At 46.8% G+C, this 27,467-nt stretch overlaps 1 protein-coding gene across 2 annotated transcripts; it reads left to right on the top strand.

Annotated features, from left to right (window-relative positions):
• Nucleotides 1-1,439: 1,439 nt before the first annotated feature.
• On the top strand, nt 1,440-25,952 carry LOC310914171 (hepatocyte nuclear factor 4-beta-like; the record flags this gene model as incomplete). 2 transcript variants are annotated; one of them, XM_083870125.1, is made up of 10 exons in its annotated part: nt 1,440-1,644; nt 8,370-8,541; nt 10,421-10,515; nt 18,133-18,239; nt 19,276-19,431; nt 19,998-20,085; nt 20,851-21,003; nt 23,193-23,429; nt 24,527-24,640; nt 25,816-25,952. In XM_083870125.1, the coding sequence occupies exons 1-10, from the start codon at nt 1,530-1,532 to the stop codon at nt 25,950-25,952; spliced, it is 1,374 nt and encodes a 457-aa protein (XP_083726251.1). In that variant the 5' UTR covers nt 1,440-1,529. The 2 variants fall into 2 exon arrangements, with proteins under 2 accessions (XP_083726251.1, XP_083726250.1); XM_083870124.1 differs by having other exon boundaries at nt 8,337-8,541.
• Nucleotides 25,953-27,467: the final 1,515 nt, after the last annotated feature.

The raw sequence follows: 27,467 nt of genomic DNA, 5'->3' as shown, positions 1-27,467 counted from the left end.
AGAGTTAACCCCTTGCAGTGTCCACTGTAAAACCTCAGGATATGAGAGAAGGACAATCAAACAAAAAGTGAAATGGAGATTAAATCAAATTAGTATGATGAAGACAGTTAAAAAGTCAAATTTTGGAAAATTTCTTGCTGTTTGGAGAGTGCTGGGATCCACGAGGCCAGGCTGCTCCTTGGTTCAGTGAGAGTTCAGGCAGTCTGGCAACCCCATCCTTTTGGCCAAGACTCCTTTTCTGGCAACGTGTCTCCCTGTTTCTCAAGACTCTTCTTTTCCTCCAGATTCAACAGGATGTTGACCTGGATCTCTCAGAACAGCTCATGGAGAGGAAAGACCCTCTGACACAAACCCACGTCACTGGAGAGGGAACTGTAGTGTCAGGGAGGGCATCTGGAAGATCAAAGTGGGAATAAACCAATCACTCCAAGCTGGATGGCTTTGCATGGCTGAGTTTTATTTCCAGCCTTTTGAAGCAAAGCTCGTGAGCCTTAACAAGGAAAGAACTTTTGTGTAAAATTCAGTAAATTGAAAAAGCTGGTTTGTGTAAAATTCAGTAAATTAAAAAAAAATACCCAGACCAAACGCACCGCGGGCCTGTGGGGGGAAAAAGTGGAATTGAATTTCCGTAACACGGACCTTTCCCAGAAAAGCCAGGCGTGGGTCAGCGTGAAATGCAACACCACACATCTGCCAGGGAGCCTGCCCAGTTCCTCCCAGCCTTTTCCATTTTCATCTTTTGTCATTGTTTGGAACCTTCCACGATGACAAGTCACCAGCACAGCCCAGCTCTTACCCAGGGGGAGCCCTGGGACACGGGGGCTGCCTGGAGTCGGGAGGATGACACAGGTGAGAGGGGTGGAGGGTGGTGGGTGGAGGTCACCTCCTCCACCTCCCCTCTGCCCATGGAGCAGGGTGAGACCACGTGTTCAGCTGGAATGAAACCTCGTTTTCCCCTTCCAGCTGCAACTCAAGGAGTGAGCACTGTGGTGCCTCATGGAGATGACTCAGGTTCTCAATGCTGGCCTGCCTTTATGGTTTTCATTAAGTTGGACATTGATTTATCATCCTCACGAGCCTCAAGTGACACCATTTTCTCTTTCCTCAAGGGCTGGCAGGCGAGCAAGGTGACAATTGGTGATGGGACATGACCACTGCTCTGACCTGGGAGGGTGACACATGTGTGTGATGGCCTCTCCTCAGCCCTTCTCAAAATGTTTGTGCAGGAGCCAGCCATAAACCCGCCTGTATTGACCCAAAGATGCAATCCAAGGCGTTTGAGCCTAGGCCTTATCTACATCACCTTATCAGGAGCCAGAGAGAGCGAGATGCACCCCGGGAAGGGAGGGGACTGCGCCAGAGGGTTTGGCCTCGTCCCTTCTGTCCTGGCACGGGGAGGGGACTGCGGGTAGAGCTGGGTAATGATTTGTCATCGCCAGGACCGGGGTGTCTCTCTCTGCAGAGGAAACCTTGGCCGTGATTGACAGCGGGGCTGTTTCTGCCTCTTCCCTGGCTGCTGTCAAGTAATAATGAAGCTTTGTCAGTCCATCATGGACATGGATATGCCAGATTATGTTGACTCCTTGGACTCCTCTTACACCATGCTGGAATTCGACAACCTCCGCGTGCTCCCCAATAACACCGGTGAGATTTTTATTCGTTTTCTCTTGAACAAGATCCACTATTTTGTTATAAAGCTGGTCGCAGAGGAAAAGCTGATGGGAGGTATGGGGGAAAGGGTGGAAGGGGTGATATTTAAGCAGCTGATCTGTCAACCTCTGTTGCATCTGTGGTTATGTTTGGGCTGAAACGTGACCTCTTCGCTTGCCAGTCCTCTTTTGGGTTTTTCCTTTCATTGGTGAGCTGAGCATCGGGCCCTGAAGAGCCCACCAGGTTTTGCAGATGTTGTTAGAGGTCTTCATGGCATTCCCTGGGTTTGTCTCATTGCTTATGAGAGGAGTTATTACCAAGATTTCTTGTTCAAATGTGTGTTTCGTTCCCGTATACGACTTCAGTTGATATTTAATCCTCGGGAAAACATGTCGTCCCAAATGGCGTTTGCCTGTGACCGTGTGCCCTGTTTAGGTTGGTCCTGGGAGCTTGGATTGAGGAGCAATACCCAAATCATTGCTGGCTTTGTGTTCCTTCTCTGGCTACCAAGATGGACCAACAGTTTTTAGGGCACAAAAGGACTTGGCTGGGAGGTGGGAGTGTTTGTGCGCCGAGACTTCCGCTTCGCTCGCAGGAATAAAGAGTTTTGTGCTGTATTTAATTTTTCTGCAGTCAAAGGGACTCTGACACAAAGTGAACTCCCTTCTGTGAAATCAACTGCTGGCTGTGTAAAAATAAAGGGCATTTTGGTCATGTTCATGTTGCATGAAACCAATCGTGCAACTGAATGAGATTCCAATGTTAGCGATCCCTTTGGAGGGTTTTGGTAGTCTTTTAATTTGTTAAGAAGCTTAGTGAAATTAAGACAGGATTTTCACATTTGCTCATTAGCTGGCTCATCAAAAGAAATCAGAGTTTTAGTAGGGATATCACCTGCAGTATAAAATGATTAGACTTATTAGTGTGGAGCATAGAGGGAGGTATGGAGGGAAGTAAAATTAAAAGGCCCAAAGGAACTTGAATTTAAAATTGTCCTCTGTACAGCTCTGGCTGTCCCCAAATCAAGGATTTTCAATATATATAGTTTTTCTAAGCTCCAGATAGACTGGATCTTATTCTTGCTGAAAGCTTCCCATCTCCCATCCTACTCCAAATATGTCATTCAACACAGATGTTTCACTTTGTCACTTCCCGTTGAACAAAAAGATATTTTTTCACTTTTTGAAGTGGCACAAATTTCCTTAAAAATTCAATATAATTCTGCAAACGAACCAGCGATGTCTGTTTGGGCTCTCTGTTGATTCACGCAGTGGAACTGACAGGTTGAGTTTTTTTCTGAACTTTATCGAGCTCGGTATTGTGTTATTTGTTTAGCTGTTAATGACTAACCAGCTCTCTCGGGAAGTAGCTGCTTTGAAATTAGCTTGTTTGTCTTGGGTAAGTGTCCTTTTCTACGGTTTGTAAAAATAACTTGAAAAAAAAAAAGACCTGAAATGGTCATGCATGGAAATCTATTGCTGTCCAGCTGAGTTCAACCCCCTGAGGTAATTCAAAATCACAGTTTCCTTGTGGCTTCAGAAACATTTTAAATTTTTTTTAGGATCAAGAAACAGCCTCATTTTAGGTGTTTTTAATTACTATGCTGGATTTATTTAAGAATTTTTATATCTCTCCTGAGGTTCATCTGTATTTTCCCTACTGAATGATGACAGCTTTGCCCTCTATAAACATGACCAGGAAAGGATGCAATATTTGTTTTGATGAACTCAGAACACTTTCTTACCATCTGAGCAATTCCAAAAGTGAAAATTGGAATATTTTCAAATAGGTCATGCTTTCTTGAAACCAACTCCTTCCTTCTTCAGAACATTATTTCATCAAAATGTGGGGTGGAATAATTTGTGGAGCACTTCCTGTGCTTAGGTGTTTCTTCTTCAGGAAGCTGCTATCATTCTGAGATCTTCCCAGAAATATATTTTGGATTTTCCACTTTCAAATAGCCCATAATTTGCCAAATATTTTAAGATTAATTCGAAATAAAGAATAGAACACTTGATGGGAGTGATAGAAAAAAAATACTGAAGGTTTAAATAAAAAGACTGGCAAAAGGAAAGGAGCAAAAATCACTGCTAATTCTGTCTTTCCTCTGTGAAATACGTGTCGTAAGAGCAGAAATTTTCTCATTCTGCACAAATTTATTTCCTTCACCTTGGCTGGGAATACAACCCATAGTTTTTATGTGTGGTTAATGCCCATTCCCTCTCACTCTTGTCTCATTTTGGTGAAGATATGCGGCATTGTTGCAATGCAGCCCCAGTTCCTCATTTGAGATTTGGGGAGCGCTTTTCCCCAGGGTGGTGCTCGTTGTCCTGCCCCACACTCCACACTGATCACTGGCACCAGGTTGGTGAAACCTTTCCCAGCCCTGCAGGAGTCTGACCCAGCTCAGACCATGCAAAAGCCACCAGAGATGTTTTGGCAGTGATTTTACCATCCCTGGAGCTGCAGGAGTGCCTGGAACAGCTCTGGCCTCTCTGCTCGGCACCTTCGTCATTGTTCCTGTAGGATCTGGGATCACTAAATCACAGCTGTGTTTTATATCTCAAAAACTCTTCTATTTGCTAAAAGCTGATGTAGAAAGAGGCTGACCTGCACGTGGCCAGAGTTTAAAGCCCCTCCTGACCTACATTTGTGTGTACAGCTTTCACAATGCTGGCTTTGGCACCGAGTTTGACTGTGTGTGTTCAAGCCCTAAACCCACACTGGTGATCTCTTCACGTTCTAGCCCAGCACATGTAATTTGGGGATTTGTTAACTGCAAATTATGTGCCCCAAAGCTTGGATTTCCTGGTAGATAAAAGCCACCCTGGAAAGCATTGCAAGACAATTCTTTTTTACAATGTTCATCTAGAAGAGCTGTAGCCAGTAAAGGAACTGAAAGGAAAAGCAGTGCAGGGGTCAGGTATGATGGGAACATCCTCAGTGTCATTTCTTATCACTGGAAAACTGGCATTATCATCTCAGCACTGGTTAGGCAATGATTTACCTAGAAAGGCAGTAGGTACCAAAAAATCTGTGTACATTTTAGTTGTGAACTTGGCTGATCCCAAATCTGGGGAAGCCACTGGGGTGCTCTTCTCAGCCTTAGGGAGCTCCCGATCCGCACACTGATTACATACAGCTCACAGAAAAATGGTCAAAACTTCAGATATTTCTGCCAGTGAACCTTGGGGAGTGAGTGAGGAGTCTGGCCACAAGCAGGGCCTCAGCTGAGCCACACAAAGTCAAGATGAGCTGTGGTCTCTTCCTGGAGAACAAAATCAAGTGTCTCTCTCCAGTAGAAATTTCAAAAGCACCGTGGCACAGGGTAGGAACTGCTCAGGTTTTCTCCTTGTGCCAGGCAGGGATGGAGCACACAAAGCAGATTTCACAGGCAGGCAGGGGACTGTGCTGTCATGGATCTTGGCCTTCCTCTGCCTTTCCTCCCAGGGATCAGTCCAGGAAAAACCCAAATATTGGGTAGGTTTGAAAGCTGTGCTGAAAGAGTCCCCTGGTGCCAGTGATATCAGCTGTTCTTTGCTCTTCTCCAATCTAATTCTCATTTTGGAGCCCATCATTAGCTGGTGACAGGATTTTCTAATTAAAAATCGTGATCATAATTAACGTACACGCTGGCTTAGGGCTTTCAATTTATTTATTTATATATTTATCTATTTATTAAAATTTCTGTTCACGTTCAGCCAATTCAGCTGAAAAGGACACGTGGCTCCCTCCCAGGGTTTGAACTTTTAGCTGCCCTAACACGGAGCCACCCAACTCACTGGTGGTTTGTTTGTGCTTCCATGGATACGAGTGAGGGCAAAATTTGGTTTGCTAATTTCCACGGGCCCTCACACACACAGTGCTGATGGTTCCTCCTCCAGTAATACCTGGTTTAAGGCCAGATTATTAATTCCTTCCTTATATCAGCAAGCAGATTCTCACGTCCTACTCACATATAAGAAAATAATGTCTTTTCTGGTGAGTAAATACTTTCCAGCATCAGGAATATTTTGCAGTTTGGACATAGTTGACGGATGAAGGGTCCATTGGAGACCTAAACTGTTTGACCTTGGCTTGACTCCTCTGAAGTCTAGAGAAAGCATGAGTGGAGTGAAGAGGAAATTGGCTGCATTATCTTTATTTCGGTTGTGCAAATTTTTTAAAATGGAATTCAGCACATTGTGCATTTGTTTATGGTCATATGCTCCTTCAACAAAATGGATGGAACAACAGATGCTCAAATGTTGTGCAGTTATCCTCAAAGGAATATATTCTGCACAGTTCATTTAATACTGAATTATTAAGTAGTATAAAATGAAGAATCATTGCAAAAAAAAAAACCCTAAAAATCAACCTAAATTGCCATTAAACACCTCTGACATAGACAATGTTCCCAAAGGACCCAAGTGTCACTTCTTGACAAATGTCAGAGCTGGGAGAATCTTACACAGAATTTGGGAAGAGGCAAATCTCTGTTCCTGTCATTATGACCTAAGAATGATTTTGATGCTGTCATTCTTTCTTGTCATGTTGTTCCCACCTTGCTATAACCCACTTATTTACTCATCCGTACTCCAGGAGGTGAATATGGACCAAAAGGGTTATTTTAGGAGGTCACAGGAAATCTGAACTTTGCATTAGTGAAGTCTTGGCTAAAAATGTCTGAGCCTCAGCCTTAGCTAAGAAACTGTCCAGTTTTTAAAAAACTAAAGTTTTGTTGGCTTTGTTATTTTTTTTGGGGGGGAGGGGAGTTTGATTGCAATTTTCATTGCAGAGCAAATATTTTCAATATAAATTTTTTAATGTGTATTCACACACAAAAATAACCTTCTCTCGCCCTCTCTCTGTTTATGTACATTCTATGTGTGGATTACCCAGAGCTATTTTCATGCATTATGGATTAGAAAACTCTCTCTAGGCAGACCAGATGGCAATTCCTTCCCTTCGAGTAGTTTTCTCTGAGAAAATGCAAAGCTGAGCTTTCTCTATCTCTGTCGCGAGGATGTCCCATCCCAAAGACACGTCAGGGTGTGCCTTGTCCAAGGAACTTTTCTGAGGTCACTGGAGCACGAGTTGGGCTCCCCTGGAGCACAGAACATGCTCCCAGAGCTGTGATAAATTCATAAAACCTGCAGCAAGCGCCCAGGTCAGGCTCTGCAAACAGATGGGGAGATACAAACACTGTCAGCTGCCCTCCTCGCAAGGGTCTCCTGCTTCGTCCTTCCCCAGGCTGTGCCTCAGATTAGGAGGATTAAGAAGGCAGCGAGTCTGGTGGTTAGGGCAGAGGGAGAGGTTCCAAGGGGAGTTCTCAGCAGTGTGTACACACAGGGCAGGCAGGGGCAGAGCTATTCCTGCCCCAAGCGAGTGGGTGCAGAAGGACATGACAGAGGGCATTCATATCACCTAATTTTAGGCCCCTAATTTAGAAGTCTGATCTTCCTGCACATCTCTGTTGCTTTCTAGTGGAAAGTAGTGAGGCTCTTCAGAGAGGATTTCAGAGGATGGACCAGACTTAGGACTGAAATGATCCCTGTGGGAGCTGCTGTCTCTGCCCTCCAGCTGCAGAGGAGCTCTCAAGAACAGTCTTTTATCTTCATCACCTCTGTCCTGGGCATGAAGTAGTTCATCCTTTCTGCCTCTGCTGTTTCTTCTTTACATTCTATTTATTCAAGTCAATGAGGTTTTTTTCCCATTTTCTTCTGTGGACAGCAGCTTTGAACCGTGTTCTCCAGGTATCTCCTTGAGGAGGTGGCTCCCCATGCCTCAAAAACATAAAACTCATGTGCAAGTGAGGTTTCTTTATATCTCTTCAGGAAAGCAGTGATAATTGATAAATTCTCAGGTTCAGATCCCTCTGATCACACAAGTGAAGAAAAACACCAACACCAGAAGCAAAGGAGCTGAGCTTGGGAAGAGCATGACCATGGTTTTGTTTTGGAAAGCCAGGTGTCTGCCAGGGAAAAGCTGGAGCTTCCCTTGGAATGGAGAATGTAAACTCCCTCCCTCTGAATTATTATAATTTTGAAATTAAGGGGCTTTCAGGCAAAGATATGAGAATAGGAATAACAGAATAACAGTTCTTTACTAGGGGTATTAAAAATGTAGTAGTACAAAAAAAAAGGCAAACTAACAACAAAAAAGAACACTCTCAGAGTCAGAACACAACCTGACCCCCTGTTGGTCAGGGTGTTGGGAGAAGTCCAATTAAGTTCTCCTACAGTGACAGATGTGGTTCTGTTGGAGCAGAGATGATCCTGTAGAAGGGCCCAGTGGTGCTGAGCTGGGTCTGGTCTCCCTCAGGGAATCCAGTGCAAACAGGCTGTGCTGCTGTTCTCAATGCCAGGTTTGATCCAGGTGGGAATGCTGGGCTCCTCCCCCTGGGTGGAGCATCTCCCCATGGGATGATGGAATTGTCTCATCCCTGCAGTGAGCCTGGATGGGCCATGGACAGCAGAGATCCCCTGGAGGGAGGATGGGTCCAGGAAGAGATAAAGAACACTGCCCCACCTGGTTTTAACAGCTGCCCATTAACAGAAGACAACCACCCTCTCCCAATCAGAGTTATGAGATAAAGAAAAACACTTCTTCCACCAGTTTCAACAGATTGGGAATAGAATACATCATGCATCTATAGAATACAATAGAATACAGAGACACCATAAACTCAGAGGTTTCCACCACAGGGAGCTCTAACTGTCCCCGTTCTCTGCCCGCAGAGGCCATGGCAGCTGAGTCAGCCAACACCAACCTGCTCCCCAACGGGGTCAGCTCCCTGTGCTCCATCTGTGGGGACAGGGCCACGGGCAAGCACTACGGGGCCTCCAGCTGTGACGGCTGCAAAGGCTTCTTCAGGAGGAGCGTCCGCAAGAACCACGTCTACTCCTGCAGGTACCGGCATTTCGATGATTAATAAACACCATTTATGGACATGGGAAATTATTTGGGGTGGGGATCAGGGGATTGTGTCTCAAAAGCTGCCACAACGTCGAGGCCAACAGTAGAGCTGCAGTTTGGTTTACAAGGAGTAAACTCAGTCCTATCTCTGAGCTCAGCCCAATCTCATTTGGACCCTGAGACCTTCTATGGTGCATTGAGTGAATTCACCATCACTGCTCTCCCCATGGTGTAAATGGAGGGAAACTCATAGACTGAGAATGACAGGATGAACTAGGTTGGAAAAGACCTTTGAGATCCTCAAATGCAACCTAAAGCCTGAGGTTTGGCTGATGTGTAAAATAGATAAATACAGACCCTGAGTGTGGAGTGACACCTTGACCTCATCACAGCCCAGCCAGGGGAAGCCAAGGTGGCAGAAGGTCAAAGCTCCAGAGATTTCATCCCTCTCTCTTTTCCCGGTAAAAAACAACAGGCATCCAAGAATGTGTCACCTCCAAAACCCTCTCACAGCTTCTCCATTCTTGTTTTGAAATACAATAAATTACGTACACTGACTTATCAGTGATGATTTTATGAATATTCTGAGAAATAAGTGTGGACTAGAGATGATTCACATCCACTTTGGCACAAATTTGAGAAAGGTTTTTTGCCAGGAGGAGGCTATAAATTATAAAGCTGCTATCTTGATTGATCTTAGAAAAATTATATTTATTTTAGCACAGGAGAAAGTGGAAAGAAATCCCTAACCTGAATTACACTTAAGCCCTTCATCTGTAGTTAAAACCTGGAAGTTTTCTTTCTGTTCCAAAGCTTTTCCTCCTCTAAGGCCATTCCAAATTTTTCTAATGCAAGTCATCTTAATTGTTCAAAATGTTCCTGCTGCCCTTATCACTCCAGGACACACCAGCCATGAAAGACACCTGAGGTGACAGCAGTGTCCACCTACACAGTGCCCATCCCATGAACTGTGGGATTCCTGCAGGAGATGATGAACTCTACTACTGATTTCTTTGAAATTTCAGCTGTCAGCCTCCTGGGAGGAGAGCTGTTGCCTCTCCCCAGGAATCCATGAATCTCTGTGATATTTGGCAGCTCAGGGAAGATCCACAGCACTGAAGCCAAGCTTGTCTGCAAGCCCTTATTTGGTGAGCTCGGCTCAGCTCGGAGCTCTGCTCGGAGACATGAATTCCTCTGGAAGTCTTTATTCCTTTGTACCTTTGGCTTTTCACCAGTCTGGGAAAGTGCCTCAGCTTTTACAACCTGATGGTCCTGGAGCAGCCCACATAATTTCCTCTCTGCGTGGACCATTCCCCTTCCATTGTTTCACCCACCATGGGGAGAGCTGCCAAACCTGTGTGGGCCTTCACTGGAACAGCACAAGGGTTCCTAAATCCCCACTGAAAGGAGGAGGAATGAGCAGGCCATGGGCCTCAGAACGAGGCCAAAGACCCAAAGGCTTTGGGGTCCATCAAGCATTTTATTCTACACAAATCATAGAACAGTTGACAAGTGAAATCAGACAAAACCCAACGCCGAACACCCAAAAAACTGTCTGGAACTTGGAGGTGGAGGTCCTAGCAGAGCACAACTTGAGTCACAGTGGTGTTTTCACAGCCAGACCCATCCCAATCCCTGCAGGGTGGGTGGTCTGCAGCCCCTGCACTCCCAGCTGGCAGGAGCGGCGGTGAGGAAGAGGAGTTGGGCCAAGCCAAAGTTGATTCAATCCATTTCTAGCAAACCTTTTGCTCCTCTCTAGGATCGTGCAGTGTGGAGCTCAGGGAGGTCTGGGGCTGTATTTGGGGCTGCTCAGGGTGAGGGGGTCGCAGATGCCAGGCTGGTTGCTTCATGTTGTATTTCCATCTCCTCCCAGGTTCAACCGACAGTGTGTGATAGACAAAGACAAGAGGAACCAGTGCAGGTACTGCAGGCTGAAGAAATGCTTCAGAGCTGGCATGAAGAAAGAAGGTGGGTGCAAGGAGACTTTTCAAACCTTCCTGCTGCTCTCTTAGGCCCTGTTCCACTGCAGAGCGTGGTGGGGAGCAGCAGCACTGGCTGGAGAGATGATGATAGTTGTCACAGAGAGATATTTTTTGTTGCATCTGAAAGACCCATTTGCCATTTAATCTCAATTCCAATGAGGGCCCAGTGACATTATACACCCATCCCGTGAGGCTGGGAAAGGGTAGGCTTCCTCAGGGCTTATTTGGTCTCTAAGCACTTTACAACAGCAATTTCCTCTCTCCATACCCACTGACTCCTAATCCCACCTGTGCCAATCTCAGGGAGGATCTGCCACTTCCAATCTCATAAATGCCATCGGTTTGCTGCTAAAGGTGGTGTGGTTGGCTTGGCCAATGCTCACGTAGCTGGATGCAAGGGCAAGGTACAGCCTGAGCATGGAGCCTGAAGGAGCCTCTCCTCCGGGGCACAGGGCAGAGCTCCTGAGCAGGTGACTCATGTGTCCCCCACAGCTGACTCATGTACCCCAACAGGGGACATGACTCAGAGCAAAACCCTTTGCTGGTGACAGGGTGACTGTGAGGCCACTGAAGGGCCAACCCCATCCTGGCCAACACCTTTTGTTGCACTTCCCATTGTCTGTATTGAGGGGGTGGAGAGCTGTAGGTTTGGATGCCAGGGACCATCAGGATGTGCCCTTTCTAAAGGAAATACTGTCATAGTCCCTAATGCTCTGCAAGGAAAAAAAAAACATTTCTGTTAACCTGTGCCTGCATGCAGCTTCCCTGGGGGAGTCTGGGATCTATCACAGCACTTCTGGTCTCTGGTTCTGCATGCTGAGAGAGTGTGCATGATCCTGTTTTACTGATTGTTCTTGTCCACTGAGTGTTTGACAAACTGGGGGCCCAAGCCACCCAAGGTGCAGTTTGTTGGGTGATGCTTCATGCTCTCCACCCTTCATTTGTGCTGTTCCCCAAACTACAAGATGAGGGAGGTAGAAATGAGTTTGAAAATTTCCTTCCATGTCACCGAGTTCACCCAAAGGGTGGAATTGTGGCCCCACTGAACCCAAGAGGAATTTTGCCATCGATTTCTGGTAATTAATAAGATCTTACTGGTGATGAAATGATCTTTCCGATCTTCTGACCACGTGTTTTCCTAGAGAAAAGAAGGGTGTCTTGAAATCTGGCATAAGTCGTGGATGAAGCAAAAATGCCTGCTGGTTTAGTTTAGGAGAAATGCAGTAAATACAGCAGATGGAAAAATAAATAGAGCTCAGATTAATAAAGACCAAACTGAAGCTGATCTGGTCAGTTCTAGATGGGCTAAAGCCAATTGCCCATGCAGCAAACTGCACTGCTTGGAAAGGCTGAAATCTGGTTATCAGATCTATTCTTTGAGCTGAGGCATGATTTTTATTGGTCTTTATGGTAAAAGTTATAAAACCTTGGCTCATGCCTCCATCACTGAGTGCAGCTTGATGGGGGATGACTCATTTCGGGTTCCACATCGTCACATTCCTTGAAACTTTTTTTTTTTTATGAGCGCAGCCAGGTTGTGCGCTCGGAAAACGCTCCTGTGTTTGGCCAGGAAGGTTTTAAAGCACCTTGAGCAACTGCTGTGCAGAAATTAGCTTGGCTGACCAGGGCTCTATCCCGAGCACCATGTGCAGGGCTGGGAAAGAAAAGTTCTTGCACAACTGTGTGCACGAAAAGAACACAGCTATTTGCTTTTGGGTGGTTCTAGATTAATATTAAACAGCAATTGCGAAGCCTTGGGGAAAAGGAGAAGCCATGGATGGATATTGGAGTGGCCAAATATTTGTACAAATTCTTTTTGGGGCGTGCAGCAGGTTGGCGTTGGGAGGTGGTGACATCCACACCGTGCTCCGTGTCCCAGCACTGGCACAACCCTCTCTCCCTGGCACATTCCTTCAGGGCCAGCCCTTATAACGGCAGTCAGAGTTCCCAGGGTGTGGTAACAGCATTGTTTATCCACCGCAGAGAGGGGAAGAAGCTGGAAACGTTCCTTTTCCCAGGCTGGCTGTGACAATACACCTGGGGTGGGGTCGCCCTCGCCGTGCCCCACTGACCCACTGCTCAGTGTCTGTGTGCACAGCCCTGGGGAACTTGCTGTTCCCTAGAAAAACCAACTGATAAATGGGAATTTTGGATCAAGAGGGGATTTTGTCTTTGGGTTTTGTTTTTATTCCAGTCTTCCTGTGTTGTAAGAGGTGATTGTGACATGTTTGGATATTTTTTTTCCTCTCTCCTATTTTTTTTTTCCTAGTGGATGAGGAATTCCAAGGAACTGTGTAGCCTGGTAGAAAGGAAATTTCTCCCTAAAGAAAAAGCCATATAATACAAATACCTGAGATATGTGGTGCCCAGGTCTGCCTGGGACTGTAGGATTTAAACTGTGCCAGGGGAGGTTTAGGTTGAATATTAGGCTGAATATTAGGAAAAAGGTTCTTCCCCTTGAGGGTGGTGGAGCACTCAACAGGCTCCCCAGGGAATGGCTGAGAAAATTACCTGTAGGATCTTTAGATTGCCTGGTTTGTACAGCCTGAATTTGATTCCTACTTTCAGGAAGGACCAAAACTGCCCTACAGGAGAGCCCCACACCTTCAGGTTTGTGAACTGAGATGGGATCCAGGTTCCTTCAGCACTAATGAGAGCAGGGAAGGGACAAAACTTGAGTCTTGTGGAAAGTCCAGTTCCCAGATTTCCTAGAAAACAGCTCACTCAGAATCATTCCTATCCAAATTGCATTTTCGATATCAATGATTCCCTTTAATAACAACCATTAAAGTTAGGATGAGGGGAGATGGAAAGCCTTGCCTGAGCAAAAAAATCCTCTTATGTCCTGAACACCTCTATGATCAGGATCTAAGATTTTTACAGCAGATTGACTCCTTTATTCTTATTAAGAATATTCTTAATATTTTTTATTCTTGGTGTTAAGGCTGGGACTGTGCCAGGGATGTTTTGAGAGTTTTCTGGCTGTTCCCCTTGACTTTCCCTGTTGGCTCAGAAGGTTCGATTTCCATTGTCTTGCACAATGCCACCAGACAGGTTTTTGGTCTGTGCAGCATCAGTGGCTGAGCAGAACCACCAGGTACCTAAACACCCAAAGAAAACAGCGGGATTCTATTTTTAGCATCTCCCTGAGATCATGTTTAACCTGGAATAAGTCAGCAGGGTGTGATTTCTCAAGGGAGCCAGGGCATCTCCTCACACAGACCTGAGGGCCTGAAAACCTGGGAGCCTTTTGAAATGCCAGCACTGAACTGTCAGGATTCAGTTTGCTGGTGGAGAAAAAAAAAAATAAATATGAAGGGTTAATATTTAACCTCTCATCCCCTTTCAAAGTAATTTATGAATGTGCATGAACTTCTTTAGTTTTGTGCAGAAGTAAAAGAATTTTTGTATCACTTATTGCTGCAACAGTAAGGAGGAGGGAGAGTTTGAGGGAGGGTTTGAGGCTTTTCTTTATTTATTATTGTGAAATTGGACAGGTTTATAGGACAGTTTTATTAGTACTTCACAAGGCCTCTACCTTGTTTCATACCTTTTGTTTGCACATTTCTTTTGCCAGCTTTCAGAAAGGCTGGGGCTGCAGTTTATTGCAAAGAAGGATGGAAAAGATAAAGGATCTTCTCTACCTTCAGTAGTCATAAATCAGCCCACAGGCCCATGAAAGGATTAAATGTACGTGTACCACTGGGATTTATTTGAGAATAAAACACACCACACCTACAAAATCCGAGGCAGCTCAGGGAAAAAAGATTATTTGTGGATATAAATTAATCAACTTAGGCAGCAGGAGGAGTAAATCTGCCAGTGAAGACAGAAACACAGTGAGTGCAGCACACAGGGACCTCCCTCCTCCTACAATCCCTGTGCCATTTATCACTAAATTTCCAACCCACCAGCATTAACTGAGGCTGCTTTTAGTGGAATAATGATGGAAACAGCAATTCCCATGTAGGCAAAGCTTGAACCTCCACAGTTGCTGTGGAAAGTTTCTGGTTTGCTGCTCTCTCAGCCAGTGCCTGTGCCCCCATTTATTGGAGGTTCCTCACCCCAGGCTCTGGCCCTGCATGGCAAGGCAGCAAAGACAAAAAATTTGGGAAGCAGGAGCTGGTTGCAACCCCACAAATATGGAGCTGTTTGCCCAGAGCTCCAGGCAGAGTGTCCAGCCTTGCTCTGAGTGACAGAACCCTTCCGAAGGCTCCCCTGCGTCAGTGACACAGAGATTGTGTTTGTTTTCCCATCCTCTTCCCACAGCCAGGACATGCTGTAGCCAGGGGCAATTCCCTGGAGGGACACACAAGCATCATTCTGCCCTCTCTCCCCTTTCCCTGTGGGAAAGCCCAGCTTGGGGCCACTCTGTCCCTGCCCAGCACCATCCTGGGGACTCACTGACGTCCCTTCTTGCAGGGCTGGGTGGCTCCTTGTGGTGTTTTTCTGCCTTTGGGAATGTGCAGAGAACAGGAAAAAAAAAAAAATAGGGAGGAAAGATTTTGCCAGGCATTTCTAGAAATGGCAGCCCCTGGGAGACAGAGGGGTGCAGCACTGGGGTGTTTTTCAGTCCTCCCTGCAGGTTTGTTGAGTTCTATTGGCAGCAAAGCCAAGATCACACCTGAGCCCAGCAGCCCCAGGGCCAGCACGTCCCTCGAGCACTCCCACTGCCTCACCAGGGGTGACCCGTCCCTTCCCTTTCACAAACACAATAAACACAGCAATATAATCACTGCACGGTAATAGATTAATTTTTGTGGCAGGTGAAACATTAACTCCCCTTTGTATCTAATTCCATCACATCTGGGGTGCTCGCAGCGATAACACCCGAATCACCTTGAGAAAGTCATTCTGTGCCATCCACTTCCACTGGAAGATTGAGCTTATCAGAGCATGAGGGAAGCGCTGAAATATGTGCCATAAAAAGACTCGAAGGGGAAAAAAACAGGCTGAGGTTTCTTAAAGGAGTCTGTCGTGGGGACCAGGCCTGCCTGGGAGTGCAGGATTGACATAAAATCAGATGGTGTAGCTCGATTGGAAAGGCAAAACTTGTCTCTTTGCTTGTAAGAGACAGAGAGCCTCACCCTGAGAGCAGGTGGGGGAGAATCTGATATGAATCCAGGTGTAGAAGCTTGGATGGGGATTTGACAAAGCAGCCAGTGATGACACAGATTGAGTCAGGCTTGTTTCTCCTGGGTGCTGCCACTCACCTTCCTGGTAGACCAATAAAACCCATGAAATGTCAAGGTCATGGTTCCTATAACGACCTTCACCTTCAGGCTGACCCTCCCCTCATGCACAGGGCAATTTATGCTGCTGTCTAAGGAGGGTTGGCAGAGCCTCCCAAAGGCTGTGTTGTTTTTACTCTAAATTGATGACAAATTGCCTCTCTGTAGTGCCCAGAGGCTGAAAATGCTCCAGGGATGTGTTAGTGTGTGGCATCTCTCAGAAAGGGATGCACCTTGCAGGCCAGGCTGGCTCTGAGGCACAAAAATCCCCAGGAGCTGATCCTGACTGACAGCAAGGCTGAGCCCCACATCTCAGAAAACAAACACTGCACTCCTGTCGATAAGGGGAAACATTGATTTTTGTCACTGCTGCTTGTTTTCTGCCCTTTCACTTTGTTGGCCCCTCATCAGAGGTTAGGAAAACAGAGCAGTGGTTGGACATGAGCTGGCAGAGAAAAACCCACCTCTCAAATTGTGCAGAGCAGTGCCATGTTTTCCCTCTGTATGGATTCCCAGGAGTGAGTCCTGATGCTCTAAAAACAAGACCCAGCAGCGAGGCAAAGACTCAAAGGAATGATGGCAAAATAATTCTGTTGATTCTTCAGAAAGGAGGAAAAAAAAAAAAAAAAAAAAAAAAAAAAGAAATTGCTGGAAAAATCCTTTCCAGTGGCAACTTTAGAGACAAACCCAGGGTGCTCCACACCCAAGGGGTTAAAGCACAGAGTGAGTTGTGCTTTGGCAGCTCTGTTTGAGTCATTCCCCCCAAATAAAGGGAAAGGAGTCTGGGATTGCTGGCTGAAGGAGGAGGGATGTGCTGCACTATCACCACATGCTAAATCTTCCTGCTCCCTCTGCTTTAAGGACATGACAAGAGCCTTTCCAGGCTGTTTGTGGCCAAGAGCTGTGAGCTGCCAGGAAAACACTGAGTGTGCTCAGGCTCCTTCCCCCAGCCAGAGCTGCTGGACAGAGGCAAGAGGGCTTGGGGGAGAAATCAACACTGAAACCAGGTTGGGTTAAGTCTAAAATCCCCTTTTTTTCTCTGCTGCAGTGGAGGTGAGTCAGCTCAGAGAGGGCCTGTTGCAAAAATAAGCTGGTAAAGTGCAATCCTTGCCTTCTGTCCCCTCTGCAGGGCTGATGGAGCACGAGGAGGGATGTGGCTCCTGCTTCAGGGAAAAGGATGGTTTAAAGGGTGGAATGGGCCTCAAAAATCACTGGGGTTTTTTTCCAATTCACTATGGCATGTCCAGCAAAGGGTTTGGGCTGCTCTTCACTCTGCTGTGGTCCCTGCAGTGTGTCCAAGGTCTGTGGTGTTGCTGTTATTTCCAGTCCAGGACACTGAGCTGGTTTCCAGCAGGGATTTGCACCAGCAAATCCTTTTGTCATCAGGGCTGGTGATGGTGACTGACACCAACACTGAAATCAGCTGTGTGATGGGCAACACTGACAGAATTGTTTTAAGGAGGAATCAGTTGATTTAAATTTCCTTTTCTTTGAGCTTCCTTCATGGAGTGGCTCTTTCTGTGTCCCCTGAGTGGTGAAGTCCCCTGGGATCACCACCTGCCATGCCTCAGGGACACTCCAAGGCTGCTCTGAGGAGGGATCAGGGGATGTTTTTACAGCACTGCCATGAGATGAGGTGCAGCCCCAGGAGCATCCTGCTGCATCAGGAGCTCAGCACGGGAGCCCTCAGTGCAGAAAGGGGACCAAAGGCCAGGGCTCCAGCAGTGTGGGTGCATGGCCAAGTGGAGAGAGGTGACAGCAAACCCCTAAATTCCCCCTGAGCTGCATCAAATCCAGCAGGACCAGCAAACATCCCATGGGTGGTGCTCTGAGAAACAAATGGCCTCATCTCCCTCTTGTGCTCAGTCTTTTCCCTCTGAAGTGGCTTTTTTCCCTCCCCAGAGCCTGAGGACATTCCCACATCCAACAACAGCGGAGGAGCAAAGCCCCATCCATTCCTGTTTAGGGACCACAAGGAGCAGCAGCCACTGCCTGGGGGGAGTTTCACACTGGCACAATCACTGGGAGTTTCTCACTGACACAACCACTGGGATTTTCTCATTTTCATAATCACTGGGAGATTTTCTCACTGACACAAGCACTGGGAGTTTCTCACTGACACAATCACTGGGATTTTCTCACTGACACAAGCACTGGGAGTGAGTTTCTCACTGATACAACCACTGGGAGTGAGTTTCTCACTGACACAAGCACTGAGAGTGAGTTTCTCACTTCCACATCCACTGGTAGATTTTGTCACTGACACAACCACTGAGAGTTTCTCACTTCCACAACCACTGGGAGATTTTCTCACTGATACAATCACTGGGAGTGAGTTTCTCACTGACACAAGCCCCTCTCTCTCGTTTCAGCCGTGCAGAACGAGCGTGACAGGATCAGCATCCGCAGGAGCAGCTATGAGGACAATGGCTCTCTCTCCATCAACATCCTCACCCAGGCTGAGGCCATGGCACAGCAGGTAGGACCCCTGGGGACAGCCCCTCCAAACGGGCCCTCAGCAATTCCAGCTAAACCAGCCAGGGCTGGATGTTTTTTTCTGCCCTTGGATGGCTCCTGCACAAACCCATAGGGAAGAAAATGCAAAATATCCAAAAGCAGGCAGGAAAAAATCCATTATCAAGGCAATACATCCTGCAGGAAGCAGTTGCAGCCTTTGGTGGGGGATAGAAAGCTGGAATTCCAAGGCTGAGGGATGTTGCAGAGTCCAGGCCCCCTATTCCCCCAGTCTAAATTGTTGCTGCACCCCTAAAATCTCCCTGCCTTCACACAGAATTTTATCCTTCCTTGCTGCACTCTCTGTCCTGCTCCAAACATAATATTCCAGTCATGGTTGATTGTATCTTTCCTCGTAACTTCTTTATCAGGATAACAATTTTAGGGCAGAAAAATAATGTGAATAAATCCTCCTGGCCTCAGCTGACTCTGATTGCTTTTTTATTTCATGCTCCACCATTAATTTCACCCTGAGCGTCCTTTAAATTCTTATGCAAATACCCTTTCTCTGCTGAAACACACGCTCCAGATGTTGCACATTACATGCAGCAACGAGCTCACTTCCTCTTCAAAAATTATGGAGTTTTAACCCTCTCCCAGCCACGCAGAGCTGTAGAGAACAAAAAGGGAGTTTTGTGTGCCTGGCAGTGACTTGGGGGAGAAAAGCTGGATGTATTTTACGCATCTGGCTGGCTGGAGGGATGGGTGGGAAGCTGGGATACGGCACTGCTGGCTCCTGCTGGGAATGGGAATGTTAATTTTGTCCTGAGCCAGCCTGGAGAGAGGGAGAGGAGGCAGAGGATGGCCGGGTGTGTGTTGGGACTGAGCACCACCTCGTGGAAGCTGCTCCATGGGCTGGGAGTCAGACACAGCCAAGCACAAAAAGGTCCAACCATTGAGGGAACATCTCCTCAGGGTTCTGATGGGATGAATCCTTGTTGTGGAGGGCGATAAAAGAGCCTTGATCTGCTCCAAACACAGCTGGGTGGTTTCTCTTGCAGTATTTATCCCTGAGCCCCGCGCACAGCACAGACATTGCCATGAAGAAGATTGCCACCATCAACGACGTGTGTGAGTCCATGAAACAGCAGCTCCTGGTGCTGGTGGAATGGGCAAAATACATCCCGGCCTTTTGTGAGCTCCCCCTCGACGACCAGGTAAAATAAAACGGCTCTTCCTGGTAAATCCATTGCCTCTGAAAGGAATTCCCAGCTGGACCTTTCAGAGGAGAATCTGGCATAAACATACAGATCATCACCCTATAAACAACAGAGGAGAAAGAGGGACCCTTCAAAAACAACTTCAGTGGCCAAAGTCCCTCAAAATATACAACTGGCCACTCCAACCTGCAAAAGATCCAGTCAAAAAATTCTGGTTGCTGTCAGACTGCTGCAGTTCTGAATTACAAGGGAAATCTGATTTTGCCTGTACTGGTATCTAATAATTGAACATACAATCTATTCATTTCCTAAGAACTCCAATTACTCAAGCCCCTCTTTGCTCTTTTTATTTAAAAACAGCTTCTCATTTAGTTTGCCACGAGTGTAGCACTTCTCAAAGTGAACATACACTGATATTTTCTAGCCCTGAACAGAACTTTGTCTGTAGATCTGCCAGATCTAAGCAAACACCAAATGGGGCTTAATTAAACAGCAACAGCTCAGCACTTCCTTCTCTGCTTTTCCAACATAATCTTATTTTCTTTCTCCTGTGCCACCTCCAGGTTGCCTTGCTCAGAGCTCACGCAGGGGAACATCTGCTCCTCGGGGTAGCCAAGAGGTCCATACCATACACTGATTTCCTGCTATTAGGTAAAGTAGTGAAAAACACCCCTGATTTTATAATTCACCCCCTCCCAAGTCATTCCCAAGCATCCCTGAACCCCGCTCTGCACTCCTGGGCGTGGGCTGCACATCTGGGTGGGGACACAGAGCTGGAGTGGAGAGTGAAAAGGAGCAAGTGAATTCCCTGAGGTTTTTATAACTATCCCCTCACTGCTTTGCTTTCCCCACTATTGAAATGGCATCTCAAACTGAGTTGTCTTGGTTTTGTAGCTGAAATTGCCAAGGCCCAAGCAATGAGGTGTTTGGGTACAGATACTTAAAAACTTTGCAGAAATGTCTATTAAAAATTACAGTGCAAAGAGGTGTTGCCTTTTCACGCAGCTCTCTGCCACCACGGGTGGGATTTTTCTTGGGAAAATGAGAATACTGACCCTGAAAGGCTCACATTAAAGAGCAGAGAGAGGGATGACTCCGTTTAAGAAAAGAAAACCAAAAATAAAAGTGCAACACTGCTTACAAACAGATGCTCGATGTGACAGAGGGCAGAGCAGAGCAGAACGTGGAGCAGGCTGTGTGCACAGTGTGGGTGCACTGACGTGCAGCTGAGATAAATGAGGAGCAGGGGGTGAGATCCAGGGCTGGATTCTCACTGGTGCATCAGCTGCTAAAGCTGCAGACTGGAAATTGCTGCAAATGGCACTGGGACTGTCAGGAAAGCCTCCCTGGGGTAACTGCTGGATGGGAGCAGAGCTAGAGCCAAAGCCTGATGGGGAATTTCTCTTGTCTTCCCAGGGAATGATTTCATCATCCCAATGCACTGCCCTGAGCTGGAAATTGCTCGTGTGGCCACCAGGATCTTGGATGAGCTGGTGAAGCCCCTGAGGGACATCCAGATCGATGACAATGAGTACGCCTGCCTCAAAGCCATCATCTTCTTTGACCCAGGTGAGATTCCTCCTGAATCCTGAATTTCTCCTGGAGCTTGCAGTGCACCTGGGGGCTCTCCAAAAACCAGGAAAACCCCTTGGAACCCTCCTACATCTCACCCTGCCCATGCTGTGATGAGACATACTCAGTAGTGCAGTTCTAAGTGACCCATCCCTGAGTGTTTTATTCTTTAGCAAGAATAAACTTGTGCAAGGCTCTGCAGGCCCTGGAGGAGTTTGGCTGCTTCAGGAGCTTGGCTTTGGGGAAGCCCATCAGCCTGAAATGCAGGAGACGATCATTAAGGACACACATGCCTGTATTAATTATGTAGAAGCAAAGTGAGCCAAGGAGCGTCCATAAGAGTCCAGAGAGCACCATCAAAAACCACAGGGAGCTGGGCTGCTCGCAGTGCCCAGAAATATCAGGGATCTGCTAATGGACCTTGCTGGAAGCCAGCAGCAACCCAGGGCAGGGCTGATTCACAGGATGGAGAGCAGGGAAACACAGAGAAAAAAACAGTTTGTTTTGAAGATTTGCTGTGTTTATTCCAGAAGCACAGGGGGTTCTGCCTCAGCCCAGGTTCAGGTGGGTCTCCCTGGAGCTCAGGGAGGAGATGGGAGAACAATCCCAAGTCCAGACAATACCCTTTTGTCTTTTAGCATGGAGAAATCAGAATATCATCCATTAATTACTGTTGAGGGTGGTTTTTTTTTTTTTTTTTTTTTTTTTTTTTTTCTGTATTCGCTGATTCAAAATCAAGATCCAGGAGTTTCAGGAACATCATGAGCTTTGGCTCACCCAAAGCCTGCTGTGAACAGAGTGAGGGTGCTTTCATCAAATCTATTTTGACAAATTACCTTCTCAGCTGATCAGTGTCTCCCTGCAGCTTTAGATCAATGTGACAATGAGGTGCTGAGGTTTCAGCTCAGAGGGAGGAAGTGTGAAGCTCCCCAGAAGTGAAGTTCATCCATGCTAACGAGCAGGAATGTCCTCAGAGCCTGGTGCTGACACACAATCATTTGTTAACCACTTTATCTAATCTCTTGGCACCGCAGTCCCGAAAATGTGGTGCCTGTGGATTCTTTGCAGACAGTGAAGGAAATGGTGCAGTGATCCAGAAACCTCAGGTTTAGATAACAGCAGAGGCAGGAGTGGGAGGCTGTAAACGCCAGCACTTCACCCCACTCAGGGACAGATTTATTTGCTGCAGCAAAGCTGGACCGGTGGGCCTTGAATAAAAGGATTGACCACAGGTCAAAGACAGGAGAGCAAGACAGGAATCTGATGCTGCAGTGAGTGTAACCACAACGCACAGGCACTAAAACTGTTTGCATTCAGTGGTGGCAGTTGTGACCCAAAGTTTTCAGGGGAAAATTCCAGGCTGTTTCCTTGGAAGGATAAATATTTTAACTTCTAAAATTTTCCCCTTTGCTCATGGCAGTAGGCAGACTTCACTCATGTGAAGCAAGCTCCTATTTTCTTACGCTTTCCCTCCAAAATCTTCCTCAAATTACTGTTTCTCCTCCAATTACTGTTTTCCCTCCAGTTCCCCTCCCTGTTTCCCTGTTCCATGTGAGATGTGAAGCAGTGGCAGCCCAGCCTGGCAGTTGACCTTGGAGATCCTGTCCGAGCATCACTGTCACCTCATCCTTTTCCCTGTGATGCCTTGGGAAGGCTGAGCTGGAACAGAGACTGGACAGAGCCAGAGAATAAAGCAGATAATTATTAAGAGGCCTTTAAAGATACACTTTGGGTAGTACGAGAGCCTGGTCAGGGCTACACCCAAGGTGGACCCAAAATGGTCACAAAATTGACACAAAGTGGACAAATGGTCACGAGGTCTCACACTTTTATAAGTTTTGGTCCATTTGCATATTGGTGTTTAATTGTCCATTTCCAGCTTCAGGTTGTGAGGTCTCATCCTTCTTGTTTCTCTCTCGAGTCCATCGTTGTTTGTGCTTTTGGGCCTGAAAATTTGTACTCATTGTCCCTGGTCTTCAGCAGGAAAAGGATTTGTTTTGTGTCCCTGCTCTGTGCAGAGCTGAGTGACACTGACTGTGAGCTCAGAACTGACCCCTGGGCAGCACAGAATATTAAAAACCCCAAAAGCTCAAACTTGAGCCATCCCCTGCACACAACCTGCCTGCCAGGGGCAACATTTACCCACACAGGCCAACAATTAACCCCCTTTTTCTCCCCTGTCCCAGACTGCAAAGGGCTGAGCGAGCCGGGCAAGGTGAAGAACATGCGTTTCCAGGTGCAGGTGAACCTGGAGGATTACATCAACGACCGCCAGTACGACTCGCGGGGCCGCTTCAGCGACATCCTGCTGCTGCTGCCGCCCCTGCAGAGCATCACCTGGCAGATGATCGAGCAGGTGCAGTTTGTGAAGCTCTTCGGAGTGGCCAGGATCGACAGCTTGCTGCAGGAGATGCTGCTGGGAGGTATGAGACCCTCCTGAGGAGGAGCAGCAAAGTTGGGTATTGGCAATTAATGGAGAGATAGGAAGACTGATTCATGATCAGAATCAGATTTTACTTTTCCAAGAACTTATATACCATTTCAGTAAGGTTAATAATTTCTACTACAATAATTAGGTTAAAAGATCATACAAAAAACTCACGCATTTTGCAACGTCTTCATCATAGAGGGTTGTTTGGATCTTCTTCCTTAAGCAGGTTTTTAATCCCATCTTCTCATAAGCTCAGAGTTCTGTTTGTCCTCGCCATGGCATCCTAGTGACCAGATTAGATATGCTAATTAAGTCTGTCTCACTCTCGGGAATTCCCACAGTTGGGTTGTCTCAAAGATGTTTTAGGGTTTTGTGTCTACTGGGAGGTGTAGAGGAGGGAGGAGGGAGGGGAAGGGGTTTTAAAGCTGAAAGAGAAAACGTTTAGGTGGGATATCGGGAAAAAATTCTTCCCTGTGAGGGTGGAGAGGTTCTGGCACACGTGGCTGCCCCTGGATCCCTGGAAGTGTCCAAGGTCAGGTTGGACGTTGGGTCTTGGAGCAGCCTGGGACAGTGGGTGGCATCCCTGCCCATGGCATGGGATGAGCTCTAAGATCCCTTCCAACCAACACCATTTGATGAGTTGTAGCTTGAAGGGTCCTTCTCACCCCAGTCCAATCCCAGAGCCATTCTTTCCAGCCTAGCCCTGGAAATCTGCTGAGATTCACAGCAAAGGATCCACTCTGTGGTGCAGCACTTGACTTAGGCCTCCAGTTTAGGGAAAACAACGCATCTTTTGTTAGAAACGTCCAAAAGTTACGACTTTATGGGAAATCTGGATAAGAGCAGAACCTGGGACACACCCCCAGGCAGAAAAGGGCAGCTAAGGAGCAGCTGAAAGCCCAGACATCCCAGGGGGCTGTCCCTGCACAGGAGAGGCTGAGAGCAGAGAGGAAGGAAGCAAAGATGAGCCATTAACCTTCACCCACAGAGGTTCTTCCACATCCTCTGCATGACAAAGATTTAGCCCTGAGCATCTGGTTTGTCGGGAACTGTGCAAGGAATGATGTCTCTTCCCAATTCTACTCACAGGAACCACTGCTGATCTCCAGTACCAGTCAGCACCTCCCAACATGAACCTGGAACCGCTGCCAGGACACGTCCTGCAGAGCAACATGACCTCGGTGATCCACACTGCTCCAGACCGTATGTCCCCCTTTTTACATTATTTACAGCCCCTTTTTACATTATTTACAGCCCCATTTTTACATCATTAGCGTCAGCGTAGCCAGCATACATAGTTCAGAAAAAAACCCCCCAAATTTATTTATTTATTTTAAAAGTTTACTTATTAAAAAAAATATTTATTAAAAAAGTTTATTTTGGTTTTTAAAAAGGTTTCTTTATTTTAAAAGGTTTTTTTATTTGAAAAAAGTTTATTTATTAAAAAAGTTTATCTATTTGTTTGGAAACAAAAAATTCTTTAAGTTTATTGAAGTAAATTTAAGTTTAGTTAAGTTCTTTAAGTTTATTTCTATGAGTTTAAGTGTTACACTGGAATCAGAGCTCACAGCCCCCCTGACTGACTCCTTTCCATGATTCCAAAGAGAAATTAGGATTTTTAATGGCAGCACGACCCAGGAGGGGGTTGAGATGTTACTAAAACAACACAAGAATTGAAAAAAAAAAAAGGGCGAGAAATCAAGACTGGGTGTTTCTATGGATTTGGCAGCACTGGGAGATGCCACAATAGAGGACAGATGGGTATTTATGGCAGGAGGTCCCTGTGGTTGTTGCCAACCAACAGGACCTGAATTCAGGATTGTCTTCAATCACCCTGGGCACTGCTGGGCTGTGGGTTAAGGCATTTATCCCCTGTAGGACCACGCTGTTAAAAAAAGAAAGTAGAACAGGAGGTGCCATTTAACAACCACTGCCATGTAATCACAATGTCCTGTACTCACATCCTCCCTCCCTCTGCCACTTACAATCATTTACCTCCCGTGGTGTATTTTGCTATTTCTCAGCTATATAAACGTTGGCATCCTGTGTTTTAGGTGGCTTTTATTTAGCTTTTAAGCCCTTTTCCAGCAAAGGAGATTAGAGAAATGCTGTGCTCTGTCAATGAGGTACAGGGGGGCTGCAGGTTGAGCTCCTCTTTGATAAGGAGATGAAGGATTGAAAAGCAGTTGGGGCCATTCCCCAAATGCAAAATGCTGAGAAAATCTGGTCCATGTCTGCCAGTCCACCCTGTGCCTCCTCCCAAACTGGGACAGAAAGATGTGCCAGGATCCCCTAAGCTCCTGCTCCTGGATTTGCTGATTTCTATTGAACAGCATCCAAGCCCACGTTAATCCTGTTTTCTTTTTTCTCTCCCACAGCATCTCCTGAGACATCCCTTCCATCTCCCTCTGCCAGCACGGGCAGTGAAGACTATAAACTGGGCTCTAGCGCCGGGCCCAGCAGCGTGGTGCAGCTCCTGCCCCAGACAGTGATGCCCAAGAGGGAGATGCTATAGGGACAGGAGGCAGCAGGAGCTGGGAGCCCTGTGGGAACAATGCTGACAGTGAAACCGGCCCTTTCTCTTTGCAGAGGCCAAGCACAGCATCCCCCTGCCCACAGCTCTCACTCTTCCCTGCCCGTGAGCCCCAGGATGGTTTGCAGAGGAGCTTCACCTGCAGAGGAGCCTCACCATGGAATCCCCACCTCCAGCACCCCCACAAGGCACAAGGATTGGGGTTCATGCCCTCCTTGTAGGGCCAGGACTGCCAGCCCCAGCGGGGCAGGGGTCTCAGTGGGTTTGTGACATTGGTGCCACCGTGACCCTTCCAGAGCCGCCGTCTCCATCACCCCCAGCGCCTTGCACAGCTCCTGGTGACCCTTCATGCACACAGCACGGCCTGAATTGGGATGAAATGGTCTGTTCCCATCACAAATTTAATTAATTGCACTCCCATTTCTCCTGTTAAGCTTTAGGAAAAATAGCATCGTAATCCTTACAAGGCCAAGGCCTTATTCCCCCCAGAGGGAGCTTGTTCCAACATTTCATGCTGCCCAGTTCTTTATTATGAACAGAAATACCAACATTTTGCTGTTTTTCATAATTTCCAGTAGATCCAGAGTCCATTTGTGAGCCAGTGGATGGACTCTGCCTTGTGAGCACATCTAACACCAGACAGCAGCAAAGATCTCTGCCTCTGACTGTGGCTGCTGCTCTGGCAAACCCCCAAATCAAGGCTGACTTACCCCAAACCCCTGCTCTGTATCTTCTGCAGACTTTCACTGCCCCAAAAAGTGCCCCAAAATACCTTTTCCCATTACACAGACACGATCTTTCTCTAGTTTTGTATTTCTTTGTAATGTCTGCAACATGGCTCTAAATTAGCCAGGAAAAAGAACAGGCAAGTCTGTGAGCCACTTTTTTATAAAAGGGTTTGTATTTAAAACAAGGTGCTTCTGCCTTAATGTGAAATTTAATCAGCAGTTAAACAACAAATTAAATAAGCCCAGTGGTGACTACACAGCCTCGAGAGTTCCCAAAGTGCTGTCGTTGTGCTACGGAGTTGATTTGAATGAATGGGACCTTCTTACAAAACAAATGATCAGATTTCCACCAACCTTCAGCTCATTTGTGCACCATCCTCTATCAAACAGCCACCGAGGGATCAGGAGTGGCTGCCCTGAGCACTGGGACACGATGGAGAATTCCTTGTTCTGACCCCTTGTAAAAATTCCCAACCCACCCCTCCCTGCTGAAGGAATTTGGGGAGCACCTGGAGATGCTCAGCTGGAGGAAACACAACCCCAGAGACTGAAAGGGAGCTCGGGAAGAGCATCCCAGCCTCCAGCAGCAGGGGAAGGTCAGCGTTGCCACTCTGCAGCACCAGAGAGAGAGCTGAAAACCATCAGAGAGCAGGCTCGAATTTCACCTGGATCAGAATGTTTTATTTTTCTCCTGCCTCTGATGAATTTGATCTGACGTTTTATGCTGATAAACCCTGATTTGAAACAGCTCTATCTGGAGAGCAGGTTC

The sequence above is a fragment of the Zosterops lateralis genome, assembly GCF_965231275.1.
Source record: "Zosterops lateralis genome assembly, chromosome: 12".
Classification (NCBI taxonomy): domain Eukaryota; kingdom Metazoa; phylum Chordata; class Aves; order Passeriformes; family Zosteropidae; genus Zosterops; species Zosterops lateralis.
The sequence above is the reverse complement of the archived record's forward strand: the minus strand, read 5'-3'. Positions and strand labels throughout refer to the sequence as shown.